The 14,050-nt window shown below is 58.0% G+C and overlaps 1 protein-coding gene across 1 annotated transcript in view; it reads left to right on the top strand.

The window, feature by feature from the left end:
* The window catches only part of Sorcs2 (sortilin-related VPS10 domain containing receptor 2), a gene marked incomplete at its 5' end in the record, with an annotated part of 336,999 nt that overhangs the window by 263,426 nt on the left and 59,523 nt on the right, over positions 1 to 14,050 (top strand). The window contains 1 exon segment of the mRNA XM_005408856.2: positions 12,054 to 12,218. Coding sequence (XP_005408913.2) covers positions 12,054 to 12,218 — 165 coding nt within the window.

Raw genomic sequence — 14,050 nt, 5'->3', positions numbered from 1 at the left:
CCTGACTTTGCCAGGGTGTGCTCTGAGAAGCCAAGGAAACAAAGCCACAAGGTCAGAGCCTCCCACCCTCTCCCCTGCACAGGGGAACTCGTTTCCTGAGGGCGAGGTCTGCTTGCCTCCCCATCTCGGCAGCGTGGCTAAGTCTGACCACTTTCACCCTAGCTCCAGGGCCGCCTACTTCTTGAGTGACGGGTGGTCACTGCCCGCTGTAGTGCAGAGTTAATGTCCTGCCACTGTGACAAGTCCCCGTGAGAGTCGATGTGCAGTCGGGAAGGTTCAGAGCTTCCAGTCCACGCTCTTGGCCCGCTGCTCTGGGATGCAGGGTATCATGGCAGGGACAGCGCGCTCACCTCCTGACCACTCGGAGGCAAAGGTGGAGAGGGGAGACCAGGGTCTCCCTGTTCCTTTTAGAGACAGTGACTGAGGACCTGACGTCCTCCCACTACCCTCCCCAAAGGTCCACCACCTTCCAGTGGTGACACAGCCTGGGGACCACGTGGCTTCATCCGTGGACATCAGAGGGAGTCTGACCACAGCCCAGAAGGCGTCTGCCCAGGGCCTGGCGCCCAGCATGAGCTCTGTGAATGCAGCCTGTGCTTCCCATGAGCAGGGCTGCGGGTGGGCCACGCCACAGAATGAAAAGTGCTTCAGGGTGCCGAGTGGGCACCGGCCACAGACCTGGCTGGGGACCCCGCGTGGACCTTAGTGTCCTGTTCTGAGGAGCGGAAATTGCAATCATGGGCCTCAGAGCTCTGCCCTGATTTGATTCTAGAACCACACCCTCCCCAAATCCACAGCTTGCCCGGACTCTGTGTAGACTAGGACTACAGTCAAGGTGCCACTCACTCACCCCGGGGGCCGGGGAGGGAAGGAATGGCTTCTGCCTGGAGCTCAGGCGGCGTGGCGGCCTCCGATGGCAAATATTTGGAGAGTAAGGCTGAGGGGATCCCCTGCTGCTCCGGCGCTGTCATCTTTACTCAGGAGGCCGCGGAGCCTCAGCCAAAAAGGCAGAAATGCAAAGGTACCGAGATGTGGTCCCCCGACTGCTGCTGTTCAATTAGGGGCAGATAAATGAACAAATTGTGCGCTGATCTAATCGTACATAGTTAATGCAACCGTTCTGATAAAAGACAATCTTCCAAAACACAGGCACTCTGGAGAATTAGCGTCCTCCGCACCCGCCCCTGCGAATAAGCTCTTTAGCACCAAATGCGGAATGTCTTCAGACAGCCAAACAAAAGACAATTAAACTCGGGGAGCCTGTGCAGCCCCCCAGAGGTGAGCTCATCATAATCATAGCCGGCGAGGGGGCCGGCCTTGCATGTGACGAAGCCGCGGTGCGGTAGTTCACAAATGGAGGCCGTGGGATATTGGGTGGTGAGTTATTTCTATATTTGCCCTCTTTCGTGATATCCACTGCTACAAGATTTGCAAGCTGGCCTTCTGGCCAGAGGGAGAAGGTTCGCCTCTCAGTTCAATTCACAAATGTTCTCAGGGAGGTTCCCTGGCATTTCAGCACTGCCAGGCCAGTAATTAAATTGGAAGCAGCCCTTTGCTGACAGTCAAGTCCGTAATTGTGTCTGAGTAGATGTTTGACTAAATGATGCCGGATGCTTTTGCGCCCAAGTCCCCTCGAAGAGCGAGAGGATGGCTCTCGGCAGAGGCGGAGCACCGTGTCCATGTCAGGCGAGTACACAGCTGTGTGGCCCTGGATAGCTCACTGCACCCCTCCAGGAAGAGATAGGCAAAATAAGGGGGTCAGGGAGTGCGTGGCCTCTCTACCTGGGGATACGACTGGGAGAGGCAGGCCACTGTGACCCAGGGCCAGGACGGTGGGTCAGGAGCTGTGTGGCATAGGGCAGTGACGGCAGGCGTCTAAACTGTACGTGAGGCTCAAAGGGCGTGGGCTCCCCCCTCCTGGACAGGGCCATCACCCCTGGGACGGCATCGGAGCAGGGGTGGCGGGGTGGAAAGAGGGAGGGGGAGAGAGAGGGAAGGAAAAATAATGGGTTAAAAGTATTAGTAACTCACTGGGCACGGTGGTGCACACCTGTAATCCCAGCACCCTGGGAGGTGGAGGCAGCAGGATTTTGAGTTTGAGACAACCCAAGCAACTTAGTAAGACTCCGTGTTGAGAGAGACAGAGACAGAGACAGAGGAGAAGGAGGGAGGGCGGAGGAGGGAGAAAGAAAGGAGAAAAAAGGATGAAAGAAAGAGGGAGGGTAGGGAGGGAGAAAAGAAAGAAAAACGAGAGAGAGAGAGAGAAAGAGAGAAAAAGAAGGGTCGGGATGTCGATCGGTGTGAAGGCCCTGAGGCCTGGTACCAGGAAGTACTAACAGCCGTGTTCCTAGACTAGCTAGACCTAAACCTTGATTTCTAACGATGTTCTGCTCACGTACATGCTTGGGCGCTCGCTCACACGCACGTTGCTCTTTCACGAAACTAAGCTATGTGTGGGTTGTAACACAGCCACTGACAGGTTCGTGCTCCCTCGTCCCAGGTCCCCGCAGCCTCCTCACCCCGAGGCTGACAGTGCTGTCACTCTTGGGCCTGGCTCGCACGTTTTTGTCCTGTGTTCATAAGCACACGTGTCCCCAGTGATACATGTGTATTGCACATGTGTGTTTGTGTGTGTGGATGTGTGTGCATATAGGGGTGCACACAGGGACACGTGTCCTATGTCTGACTCGACCCCATCAGCAGGCCACGCCCGTCTGACCTTATCACTCGCCTGCGTGTCTCGATGGCCGACAGCCCCCTGTGACCCGTGGAAGGGTCAGCACGTGCTGTCCACCACTGCGTCTGCCCCGTGAGTTCTCAGCTGTCCCCTTAGCAAGGCAGAGAGGGACAGGCCGCGAACGCCCCTGCTCCAGGGTGGACGTGCAATGTCACCCACCCGCCCCTGTCAGGGTCTGCCGAGCTCTCCATGAGCCTGCACAAAGCCCAGTGCACACATGTAGACCCAGCACTCGGAAGGCTGAGGCAGGAGGATCACTGGCGTGACCCAGCGTGGGTGTTTGTGCCATGTGTCCAAGGCCAACCTGGGCTACACAGTGAGTTCAAGGGAAGCCTGAATTATATAAGATCCTCTCTCAAAAAAGGAGGAGGAAAATAAAAAAGGAGAAGGAGGAGGAGGAAGAAGAGGAGGAGGAGGGGGAGAGGAGTTCGTGAATTAACAGCCATGAGGGTGGGGCGCTGCCCTGCTTTCCAACATGTTTTGCAGGACGGGCGCACATGTGCTTTAGGAGTCATCTTGCAGACAGATGTTAGAAGCACTCTCCCCTGAGCCCTGCCCTAGGCATACTTCCTCGTTGTTAAGGTTACATGGGAGAGGAAGTTCTCACGTTTCGGGCGTGTTGGGGAGGAGCCCCAGTGTGGGTAGCGAATGTCCTGGGTCTAGGTGCAGGGGAGGAGAAATCTCAGACCATTACCAGGGTGAGCTGGCGCGAGGGTCCCAGCAGGAAGCGGCTGGAAGCAAAGCCTGGGTGTGAAGTCAGCTCCTTGGATTCAGTAAAATTCGTGCATCCACCCATCACTCCCTCGGGGCTGGTGCACAAAGCACGCTGGGTGTTGGGAGTCATACAGTGGCATGGAGGACAAAAGCGTTCTCGTCTAGGGGACGGGAAGGCCGGTGAAGGTCAGCAAAGCCGTATCGAGGTCCCAGTCCAGGAGGCAGGAACCTCCGGCCACTGCCAGCCACCACTGCCCTCGACAACGTGGGGCAGGGCCTAGGATGCTGGCAGGGTCCTGAGGCTTCTCCTCAGGCACCTGCACCTTCCAGCTGCTGCGTTTTGGGCAGGGCCTGGGGCCTAGGTGACTGCACACAGAGCCGGTGTAATGAACCAGCCTTCCTGGGTGAGGAAGGTTCGCCAGAGATGGGAGCTGTGCACCCCGACATTGCAGCCCGTGGGGACCCACAGAGCGAGGGAGCACAGCTCTGGAAAGGGAGGGGTGGGAAGGCAGGGCACCCGGGACGGGCGGAAGGACAGGGCGTGAGGGTGAGGAAGATGTCACCTGCCCAAGGCCGTGCTGGTTTCTTGTCAGGAGCGGCCCTGGAGGATGAAGGGGACTGTGACGGGCATGTGACGTTGGTGAGTGGCCCTTCTGTAGTTCCAGGTCTTCCTTCAGCAATCAGCAGACAGGTGCTGGCCTTTTCGCTGAGCTGGAACTGTCATTCCACAGCGTGGTGGGTGCCGTGTTGTCCCCTGCAGATGTGGACGGCTGCGATTTGCTGAGTCCCCGTGGTTTGATTTGAAGTTAACACGACAGCAAATGTTTTTAAAAATGTTTGCCCAAGAGGAGGAAGAGACACACACATCTGGGAGGGCCCTGGACAGCCAGACTCGGAAGCAAACGGGGCCGGCAGCCAGGAGGGAGCTCAGGCGGGCACAGCCGGGGCGCCGTGCAGCCAGAGAGGGGTACAGGGTGGAGGTGGGCTGCAGAGCTGGCGTGCCGTGCCCGCTCCCACAGTCCCTGCCCCCATCCACCTGGACCCCCGCTTTAAAACAGCCTCACGTGACCTCCCAGAGTGTGCTGTGCACCTCACGACGCTGGCCACCTGTCTGCGTGGGACCCCAAAGGCCACCTCTGGCCTAGAATCCTTGTTGAGCCCCGGCCCCTGACCAAGTCCCAGACCCTGCCTCTGCGTGTTCCTCAGAAACCTCAGTGACCCTAGTGAGCTCTGCATCACCTCCTCCCTGCCACCTGTCCTGTGCGCCCACCTCTGCAGACAGCGTAGCCACCCCCATCTGCCCGAGCCAACAGCTGAGGGACCCTGTGCTGCACTGTGGGTCCCCACATGGCCACTAAGGTGTGATTCTGCAGTGTCCCTGGCACCTGTCCTCTCCTCTACACACTGTGCCCGCCCCTGGCCAGGTCGCCCGCACGTGTCACAGGTTAACCCCTGCACCGCCAGCAGGCCCCAGTCTCTGGGGTGTCCAAGGCCATGTTGCAGGCTGTGTGCCCACAGGGTGACCCCGAGAGATGATCACCGCTGGGTGACTCTCCTGTCACACCAGGGAGCCCACAGAGCGTGCAAAGCGTCCCCGAAGGGCATGTCGGGGGCAGGGGCTGAATGCTAGGGGAGAATTCTCGCTCACTGTGAATCACGCGGCGCGTGTGGGACTGGGCAGATTCTAATTTGAGACCTGGGGGTGGTGGCGGATGTCTGTCTGCTCCACTGTCTGCCTCTCCCGTGTCAGCGTCAAGCTTCTGCATCCACAGCTGGGCACGTCTGTCTGGCCGGGGACAGATCAGGCAAGTGGGATTCCAGGGACAGGTGACTCTGGGTGACACTGATCCTGGGGCCTGGCGCGAGGCCTTGTGGGCCTGAATTTGGCGAGGGACAAAGGAACCAGGGCCCCGGTGAAGAGTTGTGGACGGATGTGAATGGCGCACAGCCAGGGCTCCGGCGGAGGCGAGAAATCGTTCTGACGCTGTTTGTTTTCGTGATTTTTTTAAACTCTCAGTGTTGAGCTGGGGTTTGATGCGCATGGCAGCAGGCAGACTGAGACACTGGCACCACCTTTTGGAGGAGATGAAAGCCTCACCCTGGGAACAGAACGTGGATTTGGGCGGCCCTCGCTGGCGTCTAGGGGACAGAGGACCTTGCTTGGCCCCTGTAGGATGCAGACGCTCAGGTCCCAGCAAAAGCCCAGTGGGAAGCAATGCAGGTTGCAGGGAGGGACATACGGGGCTCCGGGTCATGGGCCTCGTGGCCCAGCCAAGGGGACTGGGGCCCCGCTCCGGCACCGCAGACCCGCCCACCCACGCACACTGCGTGCACTCCTGCAGAACCCTCTCCCCGCTTCTGGAAGCCATGACAGCTGCTTTCTAGAATCTTCAAGTCAGTTTCCCCCGAGCCCTGGTGTTTGTGAGCCGCCTCCGGACAGCTGCGGTAACACCCTTGCCCATGATGTTGTTGGGTGGCGTAGACGAACTGTGTAGGGAGAGAAGGTTGGAGCCAGCCTGGCACTGTGATCTCACACAAGGTTCTCAGCTTCTCCAGCCTCAGCTTCCCCATCTGAGCAATGGGGACAATCACCCCTCGTTGGCAGGTGCACTGTGAGTGACTTACCTACCCTCACCTGCCCGTTGTACACAGGGCCCGGCAAACTCGCCCGCCCTTGTGGGCCCCGTGCCTCGCATGGAATGGCCGGAGGGTGACCAAGCCCATCACAGCTCTCCTTGGCAGGTCTGCCCTTTGCCTCCGACTTCCAACAACCGACCTCGAGGGCCCCCGGAACCCAGCCCAGGTACCAGATGTCTCCCCTCAAATGGGAAGCGATAAAAATACCCCGTTTAAAATAGCGTCTGCTTCCCGATTTGGAAGAGCAATCTGCCAGCCCCCGCCCAGCGCAGCGCTAATTGATTTGTTTTCTTTGCTCCAGTAACGCTTTCCTTGGTGGCGGCGGGAGCCCCGGCTGAGGCTCCCAACTCTGAGGCCAAAAATAGCCCTGTGCAGATGGACAGGAGCCTGGTCAGGGCTTTCTCCTCTCGCCTTGGGGTCACCCTGGCAGAGCCCCAGGCCTCCCCTGGGGTGTGGGCGGAGCGGACACGGGGCTGTGACGGAGAGGTGACTGTGTCCAGAGCCCATTTATTGGGTTGTGACATCTGTGCCAGGCTGGAACATGGCATTGCAAAGACCTGGGCACTGCCAGGCTGCCAGGGAAGGCAGCCCTGAATGAGGCCACTGTGGATCACTGGGCTCTGCACACGGATGCAGTGAGAGAAAGGGGTGACTGCACCCAGGAGGGCTTCCTGGAGGAGGCAGCCTTCACAAGAGCCTCAACGGAGAAGAAGACGAAGAGTGCCCATCATGAAAGCAGGTGAAGCCTGCAGGGGCCCCTAGGGAGCTGGGAGCCCAGAAAGAAATGGGAACTGGTCAGGTTTGTTGAAGTAGCCTGGAATTCGCTCAAAAAATTTTAATTTTATTGCATGTGGATGTTAGGTTGTTTTGGAAGGCCAAAGTTGGGTTCTGAACCCTAAGTGACAGGGTTGGGGTGTCCTGGTCCTGCTGTGTGTTCCACAAGCAGGGAGCTCAGGCCCAGCTGGGCAGGGAGGCAGATGGTCTCGGCCACCTGGAGACACAGTCTGGGTTCACGTGGCCAGAGTGGGCTATGCCAGGGGCAGGGCTACAAGGGAGGTCACCCGGATCACGTGGTCAGGGGAGGCGTTGGGACCTCTCCAGGTGATGGCCCCACTGGGGCTGGCTGTGCCGGCCCTGGACGTGCCCTGGGCAAAAGGGTGGACTGAGCCACGTGCAGGACGTGCAAGTGACCCGTTCCCCTTCCTGTTATCCTGGGTGTCCATGCACAGCGTAGGGCATTCAGGAAAGGAGAGTGGCCCGCATCAGAGAGGCACAGGGCTGAGCAGCCGAGCCGCAAGAGCCCCAAGAGCCACAGCTGGATGAGCGGAGCAACCCGATATCAAAATAACATTGAAGCTGGATGTGGGGGTGCTTGCCTGTAATGTCAGCACTTGGGAGGCTGAGGCAGGGGAATTGCTGCGAGTTTCAGGCTAGCCTGAACTACATAGCTAGACTCTGTCTCACGAATAACAAACAAAGTAGTATTGAATTACAACTCAGCGTAGAAAATAAGAGACAAACATCCCATGTGCGAGAGTCTCAAATACTTTACACAGCTGCTACGTCTTGAAGGAGTCCGTGCTAACCCGGGTCCTTAGGCGTGGGGCGCGCATAGTGACTTCCCTCCAAAGCGGACAGTGTGGGGGTGGAGAAGCACTGACAAGCGCTGACTGTCCCCCACCGGGGCGCCACCCCTGGCGCCGAGTCCTGGTGACCACTGTGCCCCATGCACTGCGATGAGGACGGCCTTCTCCGGGACACCCCTGCTGCCCAGTCGCACCCCAAGAAGCACGTCCCAAGTCCCCAGTGAGGGACACCCTAAGCATCAGTTTGCGCCCCTCAGAATTCTCATGGGTGCCCAAGCAAGGAAAGCCCAGGACTCACAGGCGGGCGGAGCCCGAGGAGACAGGCGCAATGGCTCTGTGTCTCCGGGCGGCCTGGCTGGGTCGCTGCTGGGTCAGGAAGGGACAAGCAGTGGAAATCTGACCAGAGCGTGGCATTTGGATCCCGTGGGCCGCACGTGACCCGGATGGCTGGGAATGCCACCCCACAAGACGGGAAGCCTTTAGCGTTGTTGTGGGATTTCTAGCGCTATTTTTTAGACTCCACCGCACGGTTTTTGAGCACAGCCTGTACAGGTGACAGGGGTGCCTGGGTAGGGGCAGGCGTCGTGCAGAGCTGATCCACCTCCTGTACCTGCTAGTCAGTCCTTGAAACTTGGGTGTACCACACCTCACACCAGCTTGTGCAGCGTGGCGATCGTAGTATTTTCGCCCACCCGCACAGGTGTGTGGCTGTGAACACAGGCATTTATTATCGTCAGGTGAGTTTTCCTAAACTTGGGCTTTGGTGTTATTTCTTAAAATAATAAGTTAAAATGTCCAAAAGGAAGCCTTGTTGCTTTAGACATTAACTAGATTACATATTTTATATGCGGCCCCAAACGACTCCTCTTCCCTCAGCCCAGGCCAGCCAAAATGTTGGACACCCACTGTTTATACCAGCCGTGGCAAACCTGTGACACTCGTGCTGCTGAGGGCTCTTGAACACTCTGAAAGGTTCGCCGTCACTGGTCTGGATGCTACTAATGTACCAGTGCTGGTGCCCTACTTGGGACAAATGTACCTTAGTAATGTCACCAATTAGTAATGGTACTGGGTGAAAGATAGTGAAGAATTCTGTGCTGTCTTTGTGTTTTTTCTGTAAATAAGAAATCCCTCTAAAACAGAAAAATGTACTGAAAAAAATAGCCAGGTGCAGAGGTGCACACCTGTAATCCCAGTTAATCAGGAGACCTAAGAGGAAGATGGCAAGTTCAAGGCCAGACTGGGCAACTTAGCGAGACCCTACCTCAAGCAATGAATGAATGAGTGAGTGAAAGAATGGCTAAGGATGTAGCTCAGTGGTAGAGCTTTTGCCTAGCATGTGTAGAACCTCAGTACTGCAATCAATCAATCAATCAATCAATCAGTCAATCAATCAATCAGTCAGTCAGTCAGTCAGTCACTCAGTCCCTTGTGCTTCATCACTTACCACCAGTCATTCTCTTGCCTTCTACTCCTGTTTCTGTGCATTTTCTTTCTTTCTTTTTTTCTTTTTTTTTTTTTTTTGGTACTGGGAATTGAACACACACTTGCTGGGCAGGTGCTGTGCTGCTGAACTATGTACCACAGAAGGGCTAAGGCCAAAATTACACTTTCTTACTTGCTCACTGTCTTAGTTACTTTTCTCTCATTGCTGGGACAAAATACCTGACACCCAGAATTAAGCAAGGGAAGGTTTATTTAGTTCACAGTGTGTGGAGGTTTCAGTCCATACTTGGCTGGCTCCAAGGCAGGGTGGCACAGTTCATGGCGGCAGAGGACAGCAAAAGCAACAAGAGCAAAAGGGAGGAGAGAGAGCAGCCTCTTTCCCTCCCTTACATTGTATGCAGGCTCCCCGCCCCAGGGCAGTGTAGCACTCACGTGCATAATCCCAGCATTGGACCGTAGATCAATCTTAAACTCTCCTGCCCCATGACTGAATGAGGCTTTGCGGGGACATCCAGACACAAACCATAACACACACTTACCCCCGGGCAGGACGTAATACATGGCCTTATCATTTTGTCCGTGTAAATGCATGGAAAATGCAGCGTGTGGCACTCATGATTTTGTGCCCCGCTCCCTGCCGTTATGCACCCTTCCTGCACACCTCCCTACAACCTGGGGCCCAGGAAGGACATCTGAGAGGACCCCTGTCTGTCCCCATGGCAGGGTGCACAGTTGCCGGAGGAGCTGGTCTCAGTGGAGGCCTCATCCGTGTCCTCCGGCCCCAGTTCCCTGGAAGAGGAAACGGACGGTCAGCCGCTCACTTGCAGGCTCCGGGGCGACTTGCCCTCTGGGGTGTGCCATGCACGGGAGGCCACAGCAGGCAGTGTCCACACTATCGAAGGCCGCAGTCACTCTCAGCCCAGACAGCCCCGTGCCTCACACCCACAGGCTCCAGGCCAGGGACCATGCCCCTCCGGACCAGCTGTGTGACCTTGGTGATTTGCCTCCCCTCTCTGTGCCTCAGTGTCCCCACCTAGCAAGCAGAGACAATAGCACAGAGAGAATTCCCTTACGGAGTTCCTTGGGCACAGTCTAGCTGGGCGCATAGTCCTGCTCCTGAACGCTTACTCTGTGTCAGGCACAGTGGGCGGGGGTGACGTTATCCTCTCCGTTTGACACACAAACTGAGGCACCGAACCCTAAGTGACCTCAGCTGGTGGAGCCACTGTCTAGGCTGAGTGTGGGCCCAGCCCCTATGCTGCAAGAGCACTGTCCCCATTTATTCATTCATTTATTCATTTGTTCATTCATTTATTTGTTTATTCATTCGTTCTCTCATTCAACCAATGTGGAGAGCCCCAGCCTGTGCCGGGCACTGGGCCCTGCAGGGATGGGGCCGGGGAGACCCAGTTGTGGCCTTATCCTAACAGCTGGCAGTCCCGAGGCCCTGTGGAAATGAGGGATAGGAAGAAGCCAGCGGTTTACTGCTATCCCTAACCTAACCCCACCCACACGGCAGGGGCTGGGACCAATGATGCTGGGCCCACTGCACGCGGACGCCCTGCGCTGGGCCCATGTTTTCATTTGACCCCACCTCTCTGACTGTCTGGCTATGAGGGGTCGCACTCCAACAATGGTCTTCTCCATGCCACCAAAGCCCTTCCTGCCCTCTCTCTGAGGCCAGGGAAACCCTGGCAGCCTAGGGAGGCAGGAAGTTAAAGTGGAGGCAAATGAAAGGGCCCAGGCCACCGGGTGAGTGCTTGGGTCCCTGACCCTGACGTGTGGCTGGCATTCCAAGGCCAGGCCCGTTGCAACTTCCCCGGGGCGGCCTCGAGCCGGCGGTGCACAGTGGGGAGCAGCACCTGTGGCCGCTTCACAGCAACGGGGTTCCCGGCCAGCCCTCCGGGGAGGACACCTGCCACTGCGAATGCACAGCAGGGATGTGTGGTGTTGACACTGCAGGTAGAGGTGCTGATGTCCCCAGTCTGACCAGGCCACCAGGGCCTTAGCCTGGGCGAGGCCATGGCCACCCACACGACCCCTGTCCTGTGCAGCCCTTGCCATCTCCCCTACACCTGGACCCTGTGATGCTGTGACCCTGCTCACCTCCTTCCCCACTCTGCGAGGTCCCCCACGGCCATGCGTGTCCTATGGCTGCCCTGACACAGTGCACCTGGGGCTGGGGAGCCGGTTCCCTCACAGCCCAGGGGCGGGATACACCACGTGTCCAGACGTGGACAGTGGTGGCTCCTGTGGGGGTTCAGGGGACATCCCCACATCGCATCCTCCGGCGTCTGTGTGGCGGTCACCCCAGGCCCTCTGCCTTGTGGGTGCGCCCTCCACTGTCCTATGCTGCCGTCTCTGTTTTCCCGTCTTTCCGTGAGGACCCTGGCCACTGGACTTAGGGCCACCCCAAGTTCAGGAGGGTCTCATCCCAAGGTCCTCGGCCACATTGCCAAAGACCCCATTTGTAGATGAGCTCGCGTTTCCAGCTGTGGGTGAGGTGCAGCTTCGTCTTTCTGGGAACGCTGTCCAGCCCAGGGCCGCTGTAGCCTTCAGAGCTGAGTCTCCTGCCTCCTGCCGCTACTCCTCTCCCTCCCCAGCCCCTGCGCTCCCGGAATCCTGTCCTCTGCCTTCGGTGGCCCCTGTCCCCACCATCCCAGCCCGCCCACCCTTGTCCTGCTTTGCTCGTGGGGGCTCAGTGGTCCCCAACCCCTGTTTCAGACAAAACAGATGAGACCTCAGGCCTTGGGTCAAGGTGGAAGACTCGGTCTCAACAGCGTGGGACACTGGGGGCCCCAGGAACGAGTGAGGGGGTGGCTGTGGTTAGCCCTGGGCAGCAGGCCAAGTGTGGCGGCCAGCGTCTCGGCTGCGCACCCTTCCCTGGTGGCCCTGGCGCCTGCAGCCGGCCTCACACCTGCTCTGTGTTTCAGATCATCCTGGTGAGCTCCTCGCTCAGCGACCGCGAGCAGAGCCTCTTCCTGAGCACCGACGAGGGCGCCAGCTTCCAGAGGCAGCCCATCCCCTTCCTTGCGGAGACCCTCCTCTTCCACCCCAGGGACGAGGACAAGGTCCTGGCCTACACCAAGGAGAGCAAGGTAGGAGGGCACGGGCTGTGCCGTCTGGGGTCAGGGATCACCCAGCCCCACAGGGTGAGTGCCCGATCGGACAGATGTCAGCCCAGAAGCCGACTTTCCCATCAGAGGGGCTCAGCACCCTGGGCTGGCACAGCGGCGGCCTTTTGGGGCTGGGGAGCACTGGGCCAAAGGTCATCTTCTCTGTGCCACCACTGTCACATCTGGAGTTGCCCGTCCTGCAGTGCGTGGGAGCTAGGCCAGGTGGAGACTGGGTCAGGAAGTCATAGGTGAGGGTGGGGTCTCATCCTCACCTCTCTCACCCTGGTTGGAAGGAAGGGCTTCCTCCACTTCCAGAGCATTGCCCACCTCCCCTGCCAGCATTGCCAGGCCTTGCCTCTGCCCAGACGCCAGGAGAGAGGACCGTCCAGGGACAGGTCAGCGGCCCCTGCTGCGAGCTGTGTCCCCTACACCCTAAAGGAATCCGGGCCCCTTCCCACGGGCCAGGGCCCTACAGTGTGGCAGGTGGGAGAGCACTGGCTGTGTGTGGGGAGGGAGCCCAAGCCTGGTGCTGAAAGCTGAGGCGGGAAGAGTTGCCAGAGCTGGAGGACAGGGCCTTCCTGAGTTCTTGCAGCCCCGGGACATCGTTACACACCATAAATGCATCCTCTCGCTGTTCCAGAGGCCAGAAGTTGGAATTTGACATCCCTGGGCTGCAGTCAGGGGGCCTCCTCAGGCTCCAGGGGAGAAATAGTCCTTGCCCTCCCAGGTTCCAAAGGTGGCTGCATCCCTTGGCTTGTGGTTGCATTGTACCATCTTGGGGGCAGCATCCCTGGATCCTCTGCTCCGTCTTCACTACGCCCACTGTGTGTGCATGTCGGGGGGGGGTGAGGGCTGTGCACACCTGTGTGCCTGTGTGTGCGTGTGGGCGCATGTGTGAAATTTGCCCCAGCCCCTCTACTTTGTAAGGACTCATGGGGTTGTGTTTCAGCCCCCACCCCCGCAATCCTCAGAGATAGTCTCCCCAGTTTCACTAACCCGTCCGTAGAGTCCAGCTTTAGATCCTGAAAGGTAACCATCCCAGGTTCGAAGGATTTGACCCAGTGATCTTTGGGGGTGGGTATTTTCAGCCCCTTCCACTACGCTCAATCAGAAGCATGGAAAAGGATGAGGGGGAGGCCTGGCCTTGGTGATGGTAACGTGGCCCCTGCCAAATTGTGGGTGCATAGTCAGGGACCAGGAGACATCCCAGCCCCTCATCCACCATCTAGTCTTTTGTTGGCGCCCTGCATGGGCTGAGGGAGGGAGTCTGTGGACACCATCAACTGGGTCAGTCCCCAGGCCCAAGCAGGGTACAGTGGGCCAGCAGGGTGTGCGGGGCGAACAGCAGCCACCTGATCCACAGCCTTCCTCTTGCAACCCCAGGTTAGCCTGGGCCCACTCCTGCTCTTCTGGGGTCCTTGTCCTTATTTGTGCTACTGTTTGGTTATTATCTGCACCCTACACACACACCTGGGCTAAGCTCCTTTAGGTCAGGGACAGTGTCTGACTTTTTCACCATTTCATCTCAACTGCCTGGCTGGCTGGCTGGTGGGATGGACGGTTGGATAGACAGATGGATGGGTGGCTGGCTGGATGGGTGGACAGACAGAAGGACGGATATATAGATAGATGGATGGATGGATGATATATGGGTGGATGGACAGATGGATGGATGGATAGATGGATGGATGGATGGATGTCCAGACTCAAGGGCTAGGGCTGAGGAGTAAATGGATAGATGGATGCATGCACAGGTGGGTATTGTGGTAGATGGCAGTGAAGACGGGTGCAGGTGTGGGGTTGGGGCAGGCAGG

The sequence above is a fragment of the Chinchilla lanigera genome, unplaced genomic scaffold (assembly GCF_000276665.1).
Source record: "Chinchilla lanigera isolate Chin_1 unplaced genomic scaffold, ChiLan1.0 scaffold00113, whole genome shotgun sequence".
Taxonomy (NCBI): domain Eukaryota; kingdom Metazoa; phylum Chordata; class Mammalia; order Rodentia; family Chinchillidae; genus Chinchilla; species Chinchilla lanigera.
Note: the sequence above shows the minus strand (reverse complement) of the source record. Positions and strands in the feature narration are given on the sequence as shown.